The sequence below is a fragment of the Pseudorca crassidens genome, chromosome 21 (genome assembly GCF_039906515.1).
Source record: "Pseudorca crassidens isolate mPseCra1 chromosome 21, mPseCra1.hap1, whole genome shotgun sequence".
Classification (NCBI taxonomy): domain Eukaryota; kingdom Metazoa; phylum Chordata; class Mammalia; order Artiodactyla; family Delphinidae; genus Pseudorca; species Pseudorca crassidens.
Window position 1 is genome coordinate 28,941,760 of NC_090316.1, and position 24,345 is coordinate 28,966,104.

General features: G+C 40.3%; 1 protein-coding gene across 2 annotated transcripts in view; it reads right to left on the reverse strand.

Moving 5' to 3' along the window:
- CSMD1 (CUB and Sushi multiple domains 1) overlaps positions 1 to 24,345 on the reverse strand; it is a 1,750,344-nt gene that overhangs the window by 589,808 nt on the left and 1,136,191 nt on the right. For both annotated transcript variants that reach the window (XM_067722119.1, XM_067722118.1), the window contains exon 6: positions 21,281 to 21,393. In XM_067722119.1, the coding sequence (XP_067578220.1) occupies positions 21,281 to 21,393 (113 nt within the window). The remainder of the gene's footprint in view (positions 1 to 21,280; positions 21,394 to 24,345) is intronic.

Genomic DNA, 24,345 nt, shown 5'->3' on the forward strand with positions numbered 1-24,345 from the left:
AAAGTCCAGGGGCTTCAAGTGTTTCCAGCCCGAGGCCCTGAGACCGTCCATCTCTTTCACCCTCAAGCTTTGATCGTTCCTTTGTCCATCAGACTCTTTTCCATTTGCAAATGGATCTACTCAAAAGGAGACAATATGGTCACCACAATGGCTTCTAGCACTTCCATTCCCTGAAATAGTGGTTCCACCAAAGAAGTGGATAATGTGGCTTCCTGCTAATATTTCTGGCTACTAAAGTGGATAGATTAGAGGGGGAAACATTTGGACTCCCTGGCATTCACGGCCCCTGACTCAGTCATTTCTCTTTGCTGGTGTTTCCTCAGTCTCCAAGGCAGCTTAAACCGTGGGATTCAGTTTCCCTGGGCCTGATCACCACTGAGTTTGACGGAGCAAATCTCTGGGTGCTCAGAGCAAAGGACTCCAGCCATGATGGCTTTTCAGACCTGTTCTCCCTCAATTGACTGATGTCTACTCTGGCCGTACATTAGTGGTAGGGATTGATTATACTTGATAGTTTGCAACCACCAATGAATTTTATACATTTTATGCTCTTAGTACCTACAAGTACACCCTTCTGCTACCCCCGCCACCAAAAAGTTGAGTTTTCTTTCTAAGGGATTGATCTTCCTGGCATTTATTATCCTCATCAAGGACACTGTCCTTATCCCATTTTATGAACCTAGAAACATCCACTGTTCCAGCTTGATAGAAGCACCTAGGAGCTCACTCAGAGATGAAGCTCTGAAGCCAAGATTATGACATGTTCACACACAATACAATTTATATTATGCCAGATATTTTTAAAAAAATGTTAGAGGTGATAAGACAAAGTGTTTAGCCATTATAATAGGTTGAATGATTTACTGCCTCAAAGTCTCATTTCCTGCCAATGGTTGCTGTGTTCTTTAACGTTTTAGTGTGAAAGAAGTATTTCAAGCATAAACAAAATTACAGATAAAGGCATTCAGAATCCACATGCTCCCATCATTCAACTGCAGTAATAAATAAATTATTATTTATTATTATTTTTAAATCTGTACCTTTACAAATGTCCCTCCCTACCCAGGTTGTTCTGAAGCAAACCTGAGATCATAAACTCACAAGTCCATAAATATTTCAGTATGCATCTCTAAAAGATTAAGATGCTTTTTAAAATGAATGAACGAATTCCCTGGCAGTCCAGTGGTTAGGACTCGGTGCTTTCACTGTGGACGGCATGGGTTCAATCCCTGGTCGGGGAACTAAAATCTCACAAGCCACGTGGCTTCGCCAAAAAAAAAAAAAAAAAATAGAATCCTCATTTAAAATGAATGACCAGGATACCATTATCGTATGTAAACATACTCACAATACTCCCTTGATATCAGATATCCAGTCAGGATTCCAATTTCCCTACTTATCTCATTTTAAAAATTAATCTAATTCCATATTTAGGCCTCAAATATGATGTTGAGATGTCTCTGAAGTCTCTTTTAGAATTCTATAGTTTCTGTTTCTTCTCTCACCCATTCACTCGACTATTTATTTACTGAACACAGTGAGCTGTGTTTTGTAGAGTTTCCTGCTGGTAGATTTTACTAACCATGTTACTGGGAAGGTGTTTTGTATCCTTCTCTGTCCTTTGACTGTCCTGTAAACTGTCAGCCAGATAAAGCCTGGGTAAGATTCAAGCTTAATCTTCTGGCAAGGATTCCTCGTAGATACGTTTTGTATTTCTAACAGGAAACACAGTGTATGGTTTGCCTTTCTGTGATTTCAGGAGCTATTGATGACCGTTAGTTATCTAGGTCCATTATTTCATTAGGGGCTATAAAAGGATGATATCTTTCCTCCGAGCCAGGCTAGATATTATTACAACTTGATTCAATTATGTAAAATACAGTGTTGGGCTTATGAATATGAGCTTGGGAGTTACATGGATCAATGTTAAATTTGGGTTCTGTCACTTAATAACTGCAGGTCCTTGGGCAAATCACTGAAACTTTCTATTACTCTCAGTATTCTAATGCAGAATGGTATAATATTTGCATCCACCTCCAAAGGCTTCTATGAAGATTCTATGAGATAATGCATTCACTTAATTTTTGTTTGGTCAAAAATCGATGCTGAAAGAAAGACTTGGATGCATTCCATTTATCTGGGAAGGGTCCTGGGAATAGGAAAGTGGAAAGAGAAGGGGAAAAAGTATTCACTGATGAGCGAGGTACTGCTTTGGGCACCTGGGCCTCAATCCATCTGGGGTTCCTTCTAGGGAACCGTGTAGAACAAAACTTTGAAAGGATAAAAGGTGGAGAGGGTTACCCACCAATTCCTTTGTCTCCTTGGTTGAGGGGTCTTTCTCTCCCAGCACCTCCAGGCTGCTCTGTGTTGAACAGGCTCTCAGAGCAAGGGATCCTCAGGAGGAGAAGCAGAGGGAAGAGGGAGGTTGAGAATGGAAGCATCAGCACAGGAACTACTGACCTGGCTGTAGGAAACTCAGAGGCAGGCGAGGGCACCTGTGGGCACCAACAAGGGCTTCTACATGTATGTGAAGTACTCCTCTCGGTTCCTGGCCTGGAGGAGAGGCAAAATCAAGCTTGGCTGCCATGATGTCTTGTGTATGAAGAGGTTCAGAACACACCACCCCCAAATATGCTCCTTTGGCATACTGATTTTTTCACCGTGAAGACACCTGAGAAACAGCAGCTGCAGGAAGAACTCCCTTCCCTCCGCCTTCCTACCTGAAAGCAGGTCATGAAATTTCCCCTGAGAAAAGTGCTCTCCCTGCGCTCAGAGGAGAGAACAGTCTTATCACCAGAGGTGGGGGTAGGGGGTGTCAACCTTGAAATGGACCTGGACAGACAGACCTACTGAAATGACCCTCATCTCCCATTAGTTTCCCCTGTATGTTTCCATCACTTTGCTACAATTTATGGCCTTAAATCCCTTTTTGTTTTTCTTTTTTTTTTTTTTTGGTGACAACATAAGGAATTCTTTATGTTTAATTACCAATTTATTAAATCCCTTTTCCTTTGTCTTGTTACTTTTCCACACAATTATTGTTCTTTGTTAAAAAGAAAGGGTATATAAGTTCTTGGTCATAACCAATTTTGGGGTCTTCATTTTTCCTATTGAGGCTCTCATGTGCAGGTAAAAATATGAAGTAAAATTTGCAGGCTTTTCTCCTATTAATCTGTTTTCTGTTAGTCTTATTCTCGGGCCCAGTCACAGAATCTGAGAGGATGGGAAGCCTTTCTTCCGCTACAAGGACCTTCATTTATCATGACATCTACCAGCTCTAGGGCATCACTTCACTTAGAAGAAGAATAGTTTTTCTTTGGGTGAGAATATATGGGAGGGTCTTTCTAGTCCTATTATAATATAGATTAAAAAAAAAAAACTACTGAGTTGAAATTCACATAACGTAAAAGCGGCCACTTAGAAGTGAACAATTCAGTGGCATTTATTACATTCACCATGTTGTCAATCACCACCTCTGTCTAGTTCCAAAACATTTCCATCATTTCCAAGTAGAACCCCTTGTGCCCATTCAGGAGTTTCTCCACCTCCCCACTGTTCTCCCCAGCCCCTGGCATCACCAGCCTGCAATCCGTATCTAAGGATTTATCTCCATACACAGATTTTTGCTGAATGCCTGCCTTTGAAGGAAGGAGATGGAGAAATAGTCCATTTCAGTGGAAATACAGTCCAACATAGAAAGGAATGTTGAGTATCTTGGTAAGAGTTCAGGTTTCCCTAGCAGATATATTAATAATAACACCCGCCAGCTATAGTCTCTACTAAGAAAACTCAAACCCACTGCAAGTGAATAAATCAGGGATAAGCACTTGAGCCAACACAGCTAATATGGCCGGGTTGATTTGTTTATAGCACTTCAGAATTTAATATAGCATTATTAAAAATATGAACTTTAGGAAGAAGATCTAAAGCTTAAAGATGTACTGAAAGGAATTAGGAGTTAGCACCAGGCCAGCAAAAATGGAGGAAGCAGAAATTAGGAGTGGGTAGCAGTTATGAAGCACAGAATTTACGTATACTGGGTAGAGAGACTGAATAAGTGATCAGTAATAATAACAATGACAGCAACAAGATGCATTGAGTGCTTATAGTTTAGACATGCAAGGTTTTGTTTGTTTCTCACAACTTATGAGTAGGTTTCCATTATTATCCCTGTTCTGTAAATGAAAAAAATAAGGCTTAGAGCACTGAGATGATTTGCCCTAAGGAATAAGAGCTGAGGTTTGAAACCAGGTGACTTGACTCCACACCCTTGCTGCTAATGAGCTTGGTGGATGGTTACGGAGCTGTAGCAATATTATGGGAGGGGCAGAATGTCCCCTTTGTCAATTTGTTTTGGATAAAGTGTACTAGTTCCCATGGAACCCTCTTTTTTCCTTAAGCTTGTTAAATGAGTTTCCATTCCTGGGACCAGAAGAACTTAACAAAAATGAATACCACCAGGGAAAGAGGGCCAGGGAGGGGTGAGCTCCTGGTGGGAGCCCCAGGCGCGCTCTGCGTAGGGGCCATCTGAGTGGTTGTCTTGGGAACAAGAGCTTCCGGGAGAGGACTGACTCTACCAATTTAGCGGTTTCCCCCCGGGGCCACCTCGCAGGGCAAAAACTTGATAGGACGCTGCACTCTGTAGGAAAGCTTAAAACCTCTCTGTTAGAAATAAGCTTGAGCAAGTCATTTAACCTTTGCAGAATCTGGTCTCACCCTCAGTAAGTTGATGAGTTGTCTTTTGAAGGACTTTTTCAGCTGTTACCTATCAATGAAATTAAAAATAAACAAGTTCTACAGGATCAAGTCATTTCTCAGGATATCCATTTAACCAAGAAAACAGAGAACCGTAAACCCAAAAATGAGAAGTGGAAAATATTTACTAAACATCAGGAGAGCTTCTCAGATTCTTCCATGCAGGACGACGATTTTATGCTTGGGCAATCCGCCACGAAGGTAGTGTTTCAGAGACGCTCATCTTTCTAGTTTGTTTGCTTCTTTGAGGAAAGTTAAGTCCTCAGTTAATTTTTTTAAAAGACAGAAAGAAAAGATAAAAAAGCCTCCCAGATGAACTGAAACCTTTAGGAATAAAAACTGAAAAGACAAATGCTGCGCTATCATGGTTGAAATTCTGAGTCCCAGGGGTTGTAAGAGATGTCATGTATTCAATTATCATCCTGCCTCATCTCAGATGTTTGTCAGTAAAGTGATCCACAGTTACATGAAAATTTATTGTAAACTGAGAAATAGATGATAGATAATAGAGTTTATTTTTTTACTCGCTATCTCGTTCAGGTAGAAGGGAATTTTTTCTTTTAATATTGAGCCTTCTTTTAATTTATTTATTTTTATTTTTGGCTGTGTTGGGTCTTCGTTTCCGTGCGAGGGCTTTCTCTAGTTGTGGCAAGCGGGGGCCACTCTTCATCGCGGTGCGCGGGCCTCTCACTGTCGTGGCCTCTCTTGTTGCGGAGCACAGGCTCCAGACGCGCAGGCTCAGTAGTTGTGGCTCACGGGCCTAGTTGCTCCGCGGCATGTGGGATCTTCCCAGACAAGGGCTCGAACCCGTGTCCCCTGCGTTAGCAGGCAGATTCTCAACCACTGCGCCACCAGGGAAGCCCAGAAGGGAATTTTTAAAATATATTTCTGATTAGGTGTGTGAGTGCATGTCTACATGTACAAGTATGTGTGTGTATATATGTACAGATACATGCATACGATAGTGAATGAGCTCAAAAATGCATACAAGCTCTTTAAGATGTGAGGAATTTTAAAAGTGAATTTATGAGTTCCAGTGTACTAAGTTAATATTTAATGAAGATACTTAATTATTTAAGATTACTACACCAGTGCTATACTACTTAAACCATTTAATAGATGCATGTAATTGGAAGGCTGCATTTCATGATGAGAACTGGTGCCTTCAATTCCGTATCTCCTACCATCTCCCCTGTGTGTACACATGATACCTGTTACATTACATTTTGTTCTCTCTGTCACTGCTACTCAACCTTTATCACTGATTGATAAAGGCTCTTGGACAATATAACATAAGAATGGGTTTGCCTCTGACTACAAACCTCGGTGATACTGCTCAATTTAAATAATGGAATTTGAAATATCATATCTGCTCAATGTATTGATAAGTATAAAAGATTAGTAGCTTATGGACTGTGATTTCTTACCAAATTTAATAGAAAGATATTGATTAAATAATTATAAGACAAATTAAGTTAGATAACAAGAACATTTCTAACAATAAAAAAGCTCAATAGATTAATTTTCCATAGTACCTTGTGTACCTCTGCAGGGGCTGCTTCTGTAATCAGATCTCCCAGTGTGCTAGAATTGGGGGGGGGGGGGGGTGAGACAATATTTACAACGATGCATTGCCCCTGGTATCCAGAATGAAAAATGTCTAAAGCAGCTGCTGCTAATAACAGTAGGACAATATTAGACAGTTTTACGTTTCCAGTTATAGACGTAACTCTTCCATTGCTTTGCTGAGCCCTGCGGAATAACCTCTGTCTTTGTTCTAAGAACAGCAGTCACTCCCCAGTGGTGTGTAATATGGGGGGAAGGAGGGGAAACTACGTGTTTACTTCTTAGAATAGGTGGTATGGGTCTGAATGTGAGAGGAAGAGAGGAAGGTGAGCTATCAACTGTGGACCTGTGGATACACAATACACTTGCACAACTCTTGTCAATAAAGAGCATCCATTCAGTTCACACATTCACAGGTCAGAGTTACCCAGAACGGGGCACATGTTAATTGAAGCATCTCCAAGGTTTCCATAATGTTTTTTTTGCCTGATTACAATATTGAGTGACATCACTCAACACGGATTCCACACTTGACTACACATTGGAATTAACTGATGAGCTTTAAAAAAAATGAAGAGGGGCTTCGCTGGTGGCACAGTGGTTGAGAGTCCGCCTGCCGATGCAGGAGACACGGGTTCGTGCCCCGGTCCGGGAGGATCCCACATGCCACGGAGCGGCTGGGCCCGTGAGCCATGGCCGCTGAGCCTGCGCGTCCGGAGCCTGTGCTCCGCAACGGGAGAGGCCACAACAGTGAGAGGCCCGCGTACCGCAAAAAAATAAAAAATAAAAAAAATGAAGATTCTGTAAATATTGACTTAGTCATCTTGGAATTGGATTCTAGAATCCATTTAGTAAACACTTACATGTGATGGTTAATTTTATGTGTCAACTTGTCTGGGCCGAGGGATGCCCAAACAGCTGGTAAAATATTATTTCTGGATGTACCCGTGAGGGTGTTTTTGAAAGAGATCAGCGCTGGGATGGGTAGAACGAGTAAAGAAGATCGCTGTCCCCAGTGTGGGCGTGGGCGCATCAACCAGTCTGTATGGGACCTGAAGAGAACCAAAGGTGGAGGAAGGGCTGTCTCTGCTTGAGCTGCCCAGCTTCTGTCCATCTTTTCCTGCCCTCAGATATTGGCATTCCTGGTCCTTGGGCCTCTGGCCAGCCTGGTTTTCCTAGTTCTCCAGCATGCACATGGCAGATCTAGGGACTTCTGGAGCTCCAGAGTCATGTGAGGCAATTCCTATAATCAATCTATCTCTCCATCATCTGTCTATCTATCCATCTATCTACTTATCTATCATCTACCTCCTTTTGGTTCTGTTTCTCTGGAGAGACCTGACAAATATATTATACAAAACAAAAACGTTTTGTTTTTAAAAGTCTGCATCTGTGTCAATGTCAGCATGTTCATGTGTGCAAAAGTATGGAATTCTGTTAAGCCACATAGTAAAAACAAATTCTGCACTTTAAACATCACAGATCATTCTTACACTGCTTCTTCCATGTGAGTCAGAGTGGCCCACTTCAGTTCCTGACCTACTCCTTATTTACCCCTCTCCAAGGGCAAGCAGTAACCTCTTGGTGCCCCGGTCCACACAGCTGACCCATGGGCTACGTCATGGCTAGGCTCGTCCAAATACACAGACAACAGAGAACATTTAGAACAAGGACTGGCACATGGTTACCCTTCATGATATTATTACAAAACGCAAGCTCCTTGCTACTCTCGCCAATTATTTATAGTGATATATTCTATCACTACTCATTTTGAAACTGTATGTTGATTGCTTAATCTGTGTCTGACATTGTTCTAAGTCCTGGAAATATAGTTGTAAACAAAATAGACAAAAATCCTGCCTTCCTATAGCTTTCCTTCCAGGACAAGAAGAGAACTAATAGACAAGTAAATGGGTAAAATACATAGGTTTTCAGCAGAAATAGTATTTTTGGGTAAAAAAAAAATAGAGGGAAGAGAAATACAAAGAGCTACTCTGAAATGGGTGTGAAATTGATGATACAAACTCTGTGTGTCAAGCACTGTTGTATGCATTTTATAGACAGTAAGTCATCTTAATACTCAAAACAACCTTCTCATGTCATTGCATCTGTACATATTCATAAAAATAACTAGTTGTAATGGTTTACCTTAACTGTATCATGTCTACGTGTATTAACACAACTTGCTTTTCAGCCAACATTTTGAAGAAACAAAAATTGGGAGCCTTCCTCAGTGAAGGGAATGGAGGAATAAGTAGTGCTTAATTCAAACAACGGAATATTACCCAGCAGTTAAAACTAATATTGTAGACATACTCCTCATTCTTAAGGTCTGAGTAGCATTTCACATCCAATGTGTCGACTTCCTACCCAGCCACCACCCCAGCCCCTGGGTCTGCTCAGCTCCAGACCACCCACTGCCAGTCTGGCAGAGGGACCCTCCTCCTGCCCCGAGATCTTGTAGCATCTGTGACTCTGCTTCTCCAGAGTGAAGCTGTGGACATGGGCACCATCGGCCACATCCTGGCTGCTTCAGCTTACCATTAGCACTTAGTGGTGACTTTGAAAGAACATCTCCACTTGACTTTACCTCCCAGGTCCTCATTCGCCAAGAGGCAACACTGTGACCATACTGTTTCGTGAGACATCAGTAAGAGTTCCATACGTCTACATAAATACGAGGGAGAACACAGCTCCTACACGTAGAAGGTACTCAAGTCCTATCAGGGTGTGTGTTTTCTGTGTGAGATCATCACCCCAAACCGGTCCTCCCAGGACCTGATTCACCGATGGCACTCAACACTTGATTGTGAAATGTTTATTGTGCTCACAAAGTGCTTTAGCTGAAGCCAAGTCTGCATTAATTTATATAAAATAATCATGTAACTACAGTTGTCACGTATTACTTTTTTTTTTTTTTTTTTTTTTTTTTTTTTTTTTTTTTTGCGGTACGCGGGCCTCTCACTGCTGAGGCCTCTCCCGTTGCGGAGCACAAGCTCCGGACACATAGGCTCAGCGGCCATGGCTCACTGGCCCAGCCGCTCCGCAGTTTGTGGGATCTTCCCGGACCGGGGCACGAACCCGTGTCCCCTGCATCGGCAGGCGGACTCTCAACCACCGCGCCACCAGGGAAGCCCCTACAGTTGTCACGTATTACATTTTAAACTTACACGGGATGAGAGCAAGAACTGTTGCTTTAATAAAAATCACATTTCCTTTACCTTGTGTGCTGCAGTCCTCATCACACACAATGGCTATCTAGAGAAACCAGCACTGATGTTTGCTCTCTGGAGATAAGCCGATTAGTAGTAATGACCCGCATGTTATCATGCTAAGGTAGACTGGCACGAGTTTTCTTTCATGAGAAAAAAGTATCGGCTTAATATGAACCTAATTTTTCCAGTTCAACTCTCTGAATCTCATTTCTTGCAGGTTTTATTTTTTAATTTCTAGAATTCTTTTAGGAACACAGAAGTCAAAATTGTTTTAGAATTAAAGGGTTGTACTAAAATAAAATTTTAAATGGAATCCTATTGTTCAGTCTGTGGCCAAACTCCCTTTATTGATTGTGACGTCTTTTACTTAGACTCTCACTGTTTTCTCTTTTACCAACCTCCTTGTGCAGGGCAGTGCCTTTCCTCTTAAGTCAAATCAAAACTCTGCCAGCAGAAAGCACCCTCTTGGTTACTGAGCTCTTCTTAAGCTACTTTGGATGCCTCAACGATCCCTCTGTTCTGTCCAGGAAAATCGACTACAGCTTCGTCTCTTCAGGTCTCTGGCTACAAATTTAGGCAGTGATATTTAATGAAAGATTCTCTGCCAGCATTCACTTGAATTCCTATATTTGCATGAGATCATTTGAAATCAAAGAGAAAATCAAAAATAGCCAGGATGGTGGTCTTTAAAACTACAGAAACATAATCCATTTCATGTTAAGCCAGCCTTTACTTAATCTTCGCAGGGTGACAATTTCCTTGAACTCTGACTTTCTTTGTAACGCCATAGGTAGATGACTGTCACGGGAAATTTTTATAAGAAACAACTAAATTACCTGCAAGAGATTGCAGAAGAACACTGTGACAAACTAATGAAGGCGAAATAACTTGACAAACTAATGAAGGGGAAGTGAACTATGTCTCCCTTGCTGGTGTTTACATGTTTCCAACATTAAAGTCGATAATTACTATAGGCTCTCTCTGCAATCATTATATAGACTCTAATATACACATTCATTTAGTAAATACATTTAGTAGATATGTGTAAGAAAACTGCCTCTTTCTTTCTCCAAGTTCAATAAATATAGAAATAAATTCAAAGAAGTTGTGAATTTTACAATGTTTCAAATAACAGGAGAGGTCAGAGGATATTTTAGGGCAGTAAAAATGCTCTGTATGATTCCATTACCGTGGACAAGTCATTACACATTTGTCCAAACCCATAGCATGTAAAACATCAAGAGTGAACCCAAATGTAAACTACGGACTTAGGGTAATGATAACGTGTCTACGTGGGTTCATCAGTTGTAATAAGTGTACCATCAGGTGTGGGATATTGATAATGGGGGAGGCTGTGCATATATGGGGGCCGGGGGTGTGTGGGAATCTCTGTACGTTCTGTGGAATTTTGCTGTGAACCTAAAACTCTAAAATAATAAAGTATTTTTAAAAATAGAGAGAGAGAGCCCTAAGAAGAAAAATAAATACCACATTAGCAAGTAGAGAACAGTGTTAGGTATTTTTACATGCATTGTGCATATTTCAATCCCTCTCACAATATATACACACAAGGCCTGGGCTTTAATTACTATTACTCTATATTCTTTTCATAAACTATGCATGGTGGCTATCACACCTTTTATTTCTTTCAAACTTGGGTGGAAATCATACTTGAAGCTAATGCCTGTGGCCAATACTTTATTTAGATTTGAATTTTGATCATGATCAGAAATGCAAGTATCGGCCCCTGAGCCATGCCCTTTCTGGGGCTGTAAGCTCCAGTCGTGGGAAACTGGCAAAGCTCCCTCAAATGATACTGAGCACCCCCAGTGTTAACTAAGAGAAAACAAGCCCTAGAAAACCACACTGCGGCAGAGCTAGGTCTTCCTACCGAATTCAAGTGATGATACGAAAGACGTGACGGTCTGGTCATCAACCCTAATTCCAAAGACAAATTCATCAAGTGGCATTAAATACGACACTATCTATGAACGGTATGGATGTTCAAAGACCCTGCGGATACGCTGTTATGCATGATGCCATTTTCTCGTTATTTAAAATAGATATTGATAAGTGATGCTTATTCCTTGAAATTTTACCACATTAATATTTCAGGTTCTAAAAAGCTGTAAAGCCTCCATAATCCTTCTTCTACCCTTGACTAGTTGACATATAAGCATAAACAAAAGGCCTGTTAAAACTTGTTAAGACTAACAATTTCCATTGGCATGTTTTGCTGTAATGTAACTTTGTCTTTCCTTTATTATATTTTTCGCTATGTATATGTACGCATTTTTCACCTAACATAGGTTTAATCTCAGAATAGTGAGGGTTTACTCTATAAAGTTACTTTTTTATTTAGATAACAAAGGTTTTTTTCCCCAGCTTTATTGAGCTGTGATGACAGATAAAAATTGCACATATTTAAGGTGTACAATGTGATGTTTTGACATATGCATACAATGTTAAATGATGACCACAATCACGCTAATTAACACTAACGTCACCTCAAATAGTTAATTTTTTTTTTTTTTTGGTGAGAACACCTGAGATGTAGTAATTTAGCAAATTTCAAGTATACAGCACGTTATTATTAACTATAGTCACCACGCTGTACATTATGTCTCCAGAACTTATTCATGTTATAACTGAAAGTTTGTACTCTTTGACCCACATCTCCCCATTTCCCTGGCAACCACCATTCCACTCTCTGTTACTATGAGTTTCACTCTTTTTTTCAGTTTCCACTTGTAATCGAGACCATGCACGGGTGTGAGGTGATATCTCACTGTGGTTTTGATTTGATTGCCCTGGTGATCAGCGAAGTTGAGCACCTTTTCATAGACCTGTTGGCTGTTTGGGTGTCTTCCAGAGACTTCTGATTCTTTCTTCTGCTTGACTGCATCTGTCGGTGAAGCTCTTTATTGAGTTTTTTAGTTCATTCATTGTATTCCTTAGCTCCAAAATTTCTGTTCGATTCTTTTTTATGTTTTATATCTCTTTGTTGGACTTCTCATTTTTTCTTGTATCATTTTCCTGATTTCATCAAATGATTTATCCATGTTTCTTGTAGCTCATTGAGCTTCTTTAGAACAATTATTTTGAATTCTTTGTCAGTCAATTCATGGGTCTCCATTCCACTGGGGCCATTTACTGGACGTTGATTGCGTTCCTTTGGTGGTGGCATATTTCCCTGATTCTTTGTGATCCCTGTAGCCTTGCACAGTTGCCTGCACATTTAAGAAGCTGTCACCTTTTCCAGACTTTATGGACTGGCTTTGGTGAGGAAAGACCTTCACCTGCTGGAGGGGGCCATGCTGGAATGTGCTGTGCCCCTGGGCCTGGTGGAGTGGAGGTGTGCTGCAGCTTCAGGTGTGTGGGGCTGGGACTCAGCTCAAATAGCTGTGATCTGTGATGTCGCCAACCCTGTGGTCCTTAGTGCCAGGAGCTTCAGGACATCTGTGGTGTCTGTGAGAGCTACTGGGGTCCTCGGCAGCCCCTCCGGATCCAGCGGTAAAAGGGACAGAGGCAGGTGTTGATGGTGACTGGTGATGTGCACGCTCTGGGTGCCAGGGCTGGGGTCCCCACGGCAGCACTGGCTGGGGTCCCAGCAACTGGGACAGAGGGGTTGGGACTCAAACAGCTGGAGTGTGCAGAGGAGAAAACCTACAGGGCTCTTTGGGGCAAACGTTGTACAGGGGTCACTGTGAATCTAATGGTGCTGGTTTCCTTAGGGTGGGGACCCCTGTGGGTCCTTCATGTGGTTGGGGAGCTGGCGGCTCTCCCTGCTCTCCTTTGCCTTGGAGGAACCTTCTGGGGAGGAGTTTCCTCTTCACCCCGAGCAGTGCCAGCCTGGGGGATGGGATGATGCAGGAAAAACGGAACTTCTTCCTGCCCTCTCCGTGGGGTTATTCTCAGGGTTTGTGCTCCGCTGTGCTGCTGCTGCTTCTCCTGAGCGCTCCCGGAGCTGTATTTGTTCACGGGTAGTTGGATATTATTGGTTTTCGGAGGCTGAGACCTCCTCCCCTGCCACCTTGGTGATGAAGTCTTTTCAGTTTTAAGTTTTAAAAAAATATTTGTAAAGTATCTGATGCTGGATCCATAAGGAATGTCATCCCCCTTCCCTCACCATTTTCCCTCCAGGCAGTCTCTTGTCATCTTAAACTCTCCTTGTCATCTTAAACTTATATGGCCAAGTTCCGACATTGTTTTTAGAAACGCCGATTTCAGTCCGTGGATGCTCAGCTTTCTGCCAATTTACATTATTCAGTCTTTCAAAATGAATATGCTTGCTGATTACTTGTAGTCCATAGTTAAATCCATTAATGTTTAAACTCCTATATTGTGAGGTTGTACCATATGGTGTGATATTAATTTTAGATGATTTCTTGTTTAAATTATTTTTACAAATTTAATTAATACCAATTATAACTCCCCCAAGACCCCAATATTTCTTGTTTCCCTTTCTTTCTATTGTCTTTGCTCTTCACCTCAGGACAGGCACATGCAGAGGTGGGAGAAGGTTCTAGAACTCTGCATGTGCACTGGGGCCCTGGGATGGAATGATGGGCAGGAAATGAGACAAAGTCGTATCAAGAGAGTCTTAACATCTGGCAGAAGAGAAGCGCCTGCAGTCAGATCAACAAGTACCATCAGAGTACCTCATCAAATCTAAGGTACCGCTGATCATAGGACGCAGAATTATATACCACTGAGAAGGGGCCAAGGCAAAGTAGTGCCAAATACATGATCCTCCTTTTGGAGACATTAAAATGTGAAAACATTCTCATCTTGGATTCAATGTAATAAAGTATAAGGCTCAACTAATAGAACAGGAGGAAGGCTTCACGTTTATTGCGTAGAAATATTTTTTATTGACGTTACTTGAAATAGGATTTATTACAGATGTGTTTTCCCAGAGCTATTTTTTAAGCTAATCTGTTTTGAGCATGACTTTAAACTTGCTATGAATAAACTTCCTGTTCATCATCTATAAAACATGACAATTCTAGAGGAAGAAAAAAGAGAGCATGGGTTCTTCAACAGAGCTAGAAAAAGTGAGCTTTTTATGAACATTCGATTAGGTTTTTAAAAAAATTTTAATACTTATCATTTAAACTCTAACTAGTCAAAATGCACAAAGGACCACATCTACTCATTCCTTGAGTACCTGTTGCTAAGAAAATTATACGGACATGCAAAACTATAAGCTTCCTGCCTCGCACTAATTAGATTAAAATTAGCTAATGAAATAAAGCCTAAGAGTAATCCCTAAAGACTCATCTGGGTTATAACTTTATTTCACAAGAAAAGACTTTGAAAATAGTTTCCTAGGCAAAGAAAATTGCAAATCATATAAAGGAGCTGAAGAAGGAACATTGAAAGGGCTCTGAGGGTGCAAAGAGTATTATTAAGTATTAAGTTATTGATCCGTATTTATCAAGACAATAGCAATAGAATTCATAGCCAATTGAGATAGAATGGGATATAATGTTATCCTTTTTCAATTTTTTAGCAATAAATAATGCAGACATTTTACCTTAGTGGCCATTCAGAGAAGCAGGTAAGTTGAAGAACTTCAAGAGGTATGCAATGCTGACAGAAGTCTTTAACCAATAATGGCATTTCTCTAAAAACTAGAGAAAAATTAATGCCAGAACTCACTTTTATCTTCAGTATACTTGTAATTAAAATTCTCTTGGACTCTTCTGGTGTCACTGAATGAATCAAATATAAAGGAATTTGCAAAAAATAGAACCACTTTTTCTAGAGTGAAAATTCAACAGAGGTATTAATTTCACTGAATTTAAATTTTATATTATTTTAGTTTTCCACAGTCACTGCTTTTTCAAAAGTTTTAAATGATAATTTTAATTACTTCAGTAGAGCACTTACTTCACATCCAGGTTGTGAGAATTTTTGTCAGTTAAGAAAATTGTAATCCAAGTGGGGTTTTCCAAGAAATATTTAAATAGGAAGTTTTTAAAAATAAACCTATTATTCTAATAAAACTTATAATCATGGTATCACCTACTATGCAGTCAGGATTTAATTTGTGGGTAGCATAAGCTGATTTAGCTTCCTTCACACTAAGGTCACACTAAGGAGGGGATCTATTCATGTGTGGTATGGTCCCCTTCCTTTTTATCACCACTATGAGATCTGAAACCTTTTGTTGGTCCTTGTCCTGGACACTAAAGACAGTGAACTGAGGAAGAGGTAGTTCTCACTCATCTACTGAGTAGTATAGAAGCCTCTTAGGAGCTTACACTCAGGTTTTTAAACTTTTATTTTCTTTTATTATTTTTGGCTGCATTGGTTCTTCGTTGCGGTGCACGGGCTTCTCATTGCGGTGGCTTCTCATGCTGCAGAGCACAGGCTCTAGGCACGTGGGCTTCAGTAGTTGCAGCACGTGGGCTTGGTAGTTGCAGTGCATGGGCTCAGTAGCTGTGGCTCGCGGGCTCTAGAGCACAGGCTCAGTAGTGGTGGCACACGGGCTTAGTTGCCCTGCAGCACGTTGGATCTTCCCAGACCAGGGCTCGAACTCGTGCTCCCTGCATTGGCAGGTGGATTCTTAACCACTGCGCCACCAGGGAAGTCCCCTTACACTCAGGTTTTAATCAGGATGTCAAAGGCTGGTCCATGGCAATCTTGTGAATTTAAAAAAAAAAAAAAAAAATCCTCATTTGTTCACTATTTGTTCTCTTTTTAAAAAAATGTTTTTTTTTCTTTTTTTCATCTTTTCTTCTTTTTCTCTTTCATAGTATAATTCTTTCTCTTTCAATCACTGGGAAATTTCATATAATCCCTATGTTTTGTTCACTTCCAAGGAAGGAGCTGAAAAACTCATTTAGATTGAAGAATAAATGGTAGTAAAGCGTATACTTTGACCTCTTACCGAGATTTTGCTTTATAAACGAAAATTTTAAACCAAGACTTAGGTAGAATCTCACATAGTCTCTCAAGCAACCTACCCCACTGATTACTAATGTCTGAAATCCTCATACTAAACCTAACATCCCAGAAATCACTTCAGCCGGTCCTGTTGAAAAGGCATGGCCAATCTCAGTGTGAAGCTCAAATATTTACACCAGAGCTGCCCAATAAAATAAAGTGTGGGCCACAAATGTGACCACTTATGTAATTTAAAATTTTCTAGTAGACACCTTAAAAAAGTTTAAAAATATTTAAAATGATAAAAAGACATCATCTTTTCAACGCACAATGTCTTATAGTCATTTTTTTTCACACTGCCTTTGAAATCTGATGACTTTTATGCTTACAGCTCATCTCTGTTTCAAACAGCCACATTTTCTTTTTTTTTTTTTTGAGTATTCATTTTTAATGAGTAAAGGATAAGATACTGATAGTACCATGTGATCATACAGAAGCATGGCATTATTTTATTTTTAAATTTATATACAGTAAAATTCACTCTTTTGATTATACAGTTCTACAAAATTTAACAAAAAGTAAAGACTCATATTAACTATCAGCAGAAAACAATAAGCACAATGCTTCCATGATATTAAAAAAAAAAATTCGCCAGCCCTGCACCTTTGTAGTCAGCTCCTCTCCTCACCCTTAATCCTTGACACCACTGATACTGTCTCTATTTAGTTTTGCTTTTCCCAGAATATCATTCAGGTTAATCATGTAGTGTAGCCTTTTAAAACTACACACTATATGCAGTTGAGATTCATCCATGTCATTGCATTTCTCAATAGTCCATTCTTTTTCATTACTGAGTAATATTCCATTATGTGGTTATACCACATTTTTTTTTAGCATCTTTATTGGAGTATAATTGCTTTACATTGTTGTGTTACTTTCTGCTGTATAACAAAGTGAATCAGCTATACCTGTACATATATCTCCAAATCCCCTTCCTCTTACGTCTCCCTCCCACCCTCCTATCCCTCCCCTCTAGGTGGTAACAAAGCACCAAGCTGATGTCCCTGTGCTATGCACTGCTTCCCACTAGCTAGCTATTTTACATTTGGTAGTGTATATATGTCCATGCTACTCTCTCACTTCGTCCCAGCTTACCCTTCCCCCTCCCCGTGTCCTCAAGTCTATTCTCTACGTCTGCGTCTTTATTCCTGTCCTGCCCCTAGGTGCTTCAGAATGATTTTTATTTTTAGATTCCATATATATGTGTTAGCATACAGTATTTGTTTTTCTCTGACTTACTTCACTCTGTATGACAGTCTCTAGGTCCATTCACCTCACTACAAATAACTCAATTTTGTTTCCTTTTATGGCTGAGTAATGTTCCATTGTATATATGTGCCACATCTTTATCCATTCATCTGTCGATGGGTATTTAGGTTGCTTCCATGTCCTGGCTATTGTAAATAGAGCTGCAATGAACACTGCGGTACATGACTCTTTGAATTATGGTATTCTCAGGATATATGCCGAGTAGTGGGATTGCTGTGTCATATGGTAGTTCTATTTTTAGTTTTTTAAGGAACCTCCATACTGTTCTCCATAGTGGCTGTATCAATTTACATTCCCACCAACAGTGCAAGAGGGTTCCCTTTTCTCCACACCCTCTCCAGCATTTATTGTTTGTAGATTTTTGATGATGGCCATTCTGACTGGTGTGATGTGATACCTCCTTGTAGTTTTGATTTGCATTTCTCTAATGAGTGATGTTGGGCATCTTTTCATGTGCCTCTTGGCCATCTGTATGTCTTCCTTGGTGAAATGTCTATTTAGGTCTTCTGCCCATTTTTTAAATTGGGTTGTTTGTTTTTCTGATATTGAGCTGCATGAGCTGCTTGTAAATTTTGGAGATTAATCCTTTGTCAGTTGCTTCGTTTGCAAATATTTTCTCCCATTCTGAGGGTTTTTTTCATCTTGTTTATGGTTTCCTTTGCTGTGCAAAAGCTTTTAAGTTTCATTAGGTCCCATTTGTTTATTTATGTTTATTTCCATTTCTCTAGGAGGTGGGTCAAAAAGGATCTTGCTGTGATTTATGTCATAGAGTGTTCTGCCTATGTTTTCCTCTAAGAGTTTTATAGTGTCTGGCCTTACATTTAGGTCTTTAATCCATTTTGAGTTTATTTTTGTGTATGGTGTTAGGGAGTGCTCTAATTTCATTCTTTTACGTGTAGATGTCCAGTTTTCCCAGCACCACTTGTTGAAGAGGCTGTCTTTTCTGCACTGTATATTCTTGCCTCCTTTATCAAAGATAAGGTGACCATAGTGCGTGGGTTTATCTCTGGGCTTTCTATCCTGTTTCACTGATCTATATTTCTGTTTTTGTGCCAGTACCATACTGTCTTGATTACTGTAACTTTGTAGTATAGTCTGAAGTCCAGGAGCCTGATTCCTCCAGCTCCATTTTTCTTTCTCAAGATTGCTTTAGCTATCCAGGGTTTAGACAGAATATTTACATAGATATTAAACTAGCTTTTAGTAGACACTGTGTGTTTTCACTATTATTATTGTTCTTGCTGGTTTTCTAGATTGCTCTTTTACTCTGCTTTTCTTTTTAGCAATTGTGTTGGTAATAACAACAGCGTTTTTTCCCCTGAGTTTGTCTGGTTGAAATAAAGTACAATACAAATTGGGGCTTCCTGATGTTTAATCCCGGCAGAAAAAAAAAGGGAAAATTTATAGGAATAACACACTTTCCTACAGAACAGGAAGCTTTCCCCTCATTTGTCCTCAGAGTGAAAACATTGAGACCTCTCAGAGGCAAAGTCAGGGCAGAGTGGTGTCCAGAGGAGGTGGTCAGTGGGACAGCTGCCAGGGGCTCTGAGAGGCTCATCCTGAGCCATCACTTGCCTCCCGCCTTCCTCTGCCCTCAGGCTTGTTCTAGAATCAGCAGGAAGGACCACCCGTAGCTTCTATTCATGGGTGATAGTTCTGCCCTCAGGAGCAAGAAAAATTCTCATAATGCCTCCCCTCCTGGCGTTGACACGTGCTCTCTGTTATGTCACAAAAGGATGACATCCGGTACTGAATCTGACCTTCCACGTATGGTCCGCTGGGATTCAGCTTTAGTCATGACCCCTCCTGTGATACAAGGCCTGAGGTGAATGAAACAAAAGGCAGCTCCCTCCCCCCATTTAGTCTTGGACTTGAACTTCAAAGTCAGCCTGAAGAGGTTTCCTCATGTATCACTGTTAAGCCATGTTTACCCCTCCTTATATTTTTGCATCTTTTTATCTCTTGGGACTTATGTACAGATTTTTCTAATCACGGCTTATATATATCATCAATGGCTGATATGTCTAAACTATTACAATTGTTTCTTATATCTACCAATTTAGAGTATCTTCAAACTTGATATTCTATTTTTCACCTTTCTTCCAATCACTGGTACAGATGCCAAATCCACTGATCAGGTTTAGAGGATGATACCTAGAAATTTTTCTGTAGTTCCGTACCAATCAATTAATCAGGACCTTTGGAGAAGATCAATCGCCAGTTTAGAAATAATGCTATAGATCTACCTACCTGCCTGTCTGATCAGTCAGTTGTTATTCCAAATAGTGATCTACGATGGCTTTAAATCAGGGATAGATGTATCTGTTGATGTGCAGTAATATGGAGAAGACTCAGAATTTCCTACGAGACTGAGTGGTGTATCCCTCATCCCCCACCACTATATCACCTAGTGACCCCAGTCCCCACTGATACGTCCTTTCCATACCTGTTCTCCTATAACTACAGTTAGAATATGTGGCCTTGAAAGATAAAGGCACACAAAGGCAGATATGGGAAGAAAAAGATTGGCCTTGCCTGGGTCCCAGAATAAGTGAAAACAAATTGCTGTGACTCTTAACCAAGCTTCAAGGCAGTATATTTGCAATCCAAGGGCTTTCCAGCAGCATCGGAAGAAACTGAGGGGTGGACAATGCTCCTTATGAATAAAATGCATTTTGGTGAAATAAAATTGTCCCTGGACTCCAAGTCAGGCACATTCCATGAGGGTTCACAGGCCCCAAGGGTCCCAGTGGCAGATAAAACTCAACACGTGTCCTCCTCAGCATCATCTGTCTTTAAATCCCTGAAGATTACTCTTATTTTTTTAACTTCTTGCCCAAAAGGACAGAGTGAAGGATTACGGATTTTAAAATGTGTTTCAGATAGGAGTCATTCAGAGCCACTTGTTGGAATATTACTAAAACCTCCTTAAGTGGCTCCCGTGATTCTCTTTCTGTTCCATCTTTCATGGGAGCTGTTTACAAATTATCTTTCTGATCTGCTAGTTTCTGGAGCATGGGGGTTGTCATAATTTCCTCACTTTGTGGTCCCAACTTCCCTGTGGCAAGTGTTCGGGGAATTCTGCCTTAATGAAACTGGCATTCTCACGGCCATGATTTGGGGAAAGCTAGAGAAGTTTGCTCGGCACGGCATCTAGCTTTCTGACAGCGCCGTACTAGTTTTATTTGCAGACGCATGTGGAATAGTTTCCATCAACCTTACTGATAACAATATTGATAACAATATTGTTAACAATTATTGATCAATAACAATTATTGATTATTAGAAACATATAGGAGACTATACAATACGATCCAGGAATAAACCCTAGAAATTAGAGAGAAAGAGAAAGTTTCAGAATCAACCCTACATACTATTGACTACAGACTCTGTTTTACCCGGCTACAAACAATCTGCCATGTCTGTTTTGAGGTCCCCTTATGTGTAAGTCACTAAATCAGGTAGTTGCATTTATGCAGTGTGAATACATTTTTTTTTCTTATACGATGGAGCCTTCTTACCTTGAAACTGAGCATTAAATCCTTTCCGTCGATGGTTACTGTCGGATGTGAAATGGAGTCGTAACCAATTCTTGCTACTGATAACAGGAGAAGGGAGGTTCATGCCCGTCAGCCTGGAAGAGAGAATGAAGAAAATCTGTCTTGTAAACCAGCAGCGCAAATGTCCCATCTCAAACCCGATTTTACAACTGAGCGCCGACAGTCTTTATGTAGAGTTGCCTAAAACAGATGCCATTTATTAGCTGCATTTCCACATTGAAGCACTTCAGGTAATTTCATCTTTGCCCACAAAGAAATGCAATATTCATCCTTGATGGAATAAAGGCTTTCACAAATATTGGACGTTTTGATTCTTCTTTATTAATGATGATTAAATGAGCAGATATTCTTTTGATCTCTTATTTCTTCTTATCAGGACCTCGATCATAGTGAATTACAAAAGGAAAAGATAGGCAAATGATACAAGTCTGCCCTTCACTATTTGAACACTTGGCAATTCGGTTTCACCTGAAGTCGACTCAGATAACTGATAACATCCAATGTTTCCAGGGCCCCATCTGCAGATTCACAACCTGGGCCTTTCCTACTCAAGTGAAGAAGAGGGATGTTTATGAGATTAGTGACAAGAACTGTCAAAGAGATTCAACATGGAATAAAATCATGTGTGAGTGAAGTAGTATATTAAACAAAATTAAATCTTTCAAAAGTAAGACAGGATCAATCTCTGGTTAAGCTGTTGAACACATCCAGTCCACTTACAATGTGCGCTCTGGTTGTCAGAAAAAGCAAGTCATTTACTTCCTACCATTGAAAACTTTGTGTCATTACTAAGGAGTGCGTGCCTTCTCAGGCAGAGGAGCTCTTGATGGTTAGAGATGATGTGAGGCATTCCGTTCTGGACAGTGGTCTAAGTACCACTGGATTGGCTGCTTCAGACAGACGATTGTGTGTTGGCGCCACTTGCACTAGTTGAGGCACTATATCCCTGGGTTATCTTTTCTGAACCTCAGTTTTCCAGTCTGTAAACTGGACTTGAAAAGACCTAGATCAAGGTGTTTAAAGAGATGGTACAGATGCACGTGTAAATGCTCCTAAAGCTACTTACGTGGGGTTACACATTGTATAATTATTTTGCATCTCAGCTGTAAAACTATTCTCAAAATGATGCTTATTCATGCAGATGATATGTCAGGGATCCACAAATTGCCCTGAAGCTGAAACTGGTGGGGCCCTTTGCGGGCTGGCTGGCGATTTCCACAGCTGGAAACCGTACTCTATGCCTGGAATTTGCTAGGCACGGGTGGGCTGTGTAGAGCATTTCCCTAGTTACTCCTACTTTTACCTGGAGGAAAAGCTGCATCCAGTGAAATATGTAGGCAAGCTTCCTGATGTCAGGGTGCTCAATTTAAACCCTCAGGTTTAAAAACGTGCAGTATCCATTCAAAGTGAAAAGCCAAACCTTGACTGGAACCAATTGCAACAGTGTTTGTGTCACTGTTTGAAATAATCTTCTGTAAGAGGAAATACACTACTCAGATCTTACTCTTTGCTTGGATTTATGTAGCACCGACTGGTGAAGCTGGACACGACTGAGTCCAAAAAACATTTCATCATTCTAATATTTTTTTTGAAGGCTCCTTCCGCCACCTTTCTTTTCCTGGTGAGATTACGTTACAAATTCTATTAGAAAAAAGTCACATACCTCTTTGCCTAATAGTGACAATGGCCAAGAGAGAAGTAAATTCTGGATTCAGAAACCCACACTGATCCAGCTCACCTATATCTACTTACTAAAATTTTTATAACTGAAATCCACGTTTATTTTGCTGTTGCTTTAAAAATATTGTTTATCCTTAATTAGATTCTCTTGGAGTGTTTCTGATTCCAAAAACTAGGTGGAGTTACATTTTAGTTCCATATCAACATTAGCAATGCACATAAACAAATCCCCCTTTCACCGCCATATCTCCCAAATACTTACCTACCAAAACATGTCAGTTTTGTGTTAGTGGACAAACTTGAACAATAAAGAGCCAGATAGAAATAGTCTAGGGTTTATGAGTCACATCGTCTCTGTTGCCACTGTTCACCTCTGCCCTTGTAGCCCCAAAGCAGCCCTGTGTGATATGTTCCAACAACACTTTACTTACGGACACGACTTGCATTTCATGTAATTTTTCTGCATAACAAAATATTATTCTTTTTTGATGTTTTTTCAGCCACTGAACAATGTAACAACCATTCTTAGCTTATAGGCCAGATTTGACCTGTGGGCCATAGTCTGCTGAGTCTTGCTTTATTATATATGAGGCAGTTTGTAAAATATTGAGTAAGGAAGATAACTAGACGATGTGTATCAAACTAGTGTATATATTCAAAAAATGCATAATTCCTGTGCAGATTTCTTTTATATAGAATCAAAGGTGAGGATTTAGTAACAATTATATAATTTATTTCCCGTGGTTAGAGCCAAGCCATGCAAATGAATCATACTCCAGAGTGAATTAACATGCATGGATTTCTTGACTGGGCTGTGTGAATGCAACAGATATTCACATCCTCTGTTTTGGGGGGAATATGGGGGCAGGTCATTGTTCCATGTAAGACCTATCCTTGGAACTGTGAGCTGTTCTCTCACCTTCCTTAGCGCAGGGGCTAACCTTAGAGATGCCATTTAACAGAACGATCATATTACAAAGTCAGTCATTCCTTCATTACAAGCAAATTTAAAGAAAGTTGACTAATATGGAAGCCAGCGGATGATAAGGCAGATTTACTAAAATCCTGGATGATTCAGATAAGGTTTAGAGGTAAAGAAATTCAACTGAATGCCTTTGTGGTAATGGCTCCCAAAGTGTCCACAGCCTAATTTCCACAGTCTGTGACTATGTCATCTTACATGGGAAAAGGGCACTTTGATGATATGATGAAGTTACAGATTACCCTGGATGATGGGGTGGCCCAATGTAATCAGAAAGATCCTTAAAAGTGGAAGGTGGAGACAGAATAAGACAGTCAGAGGGATAGCTGTGAAATCGAGTCAGAGTGAGGCTTGTGCAAACTCC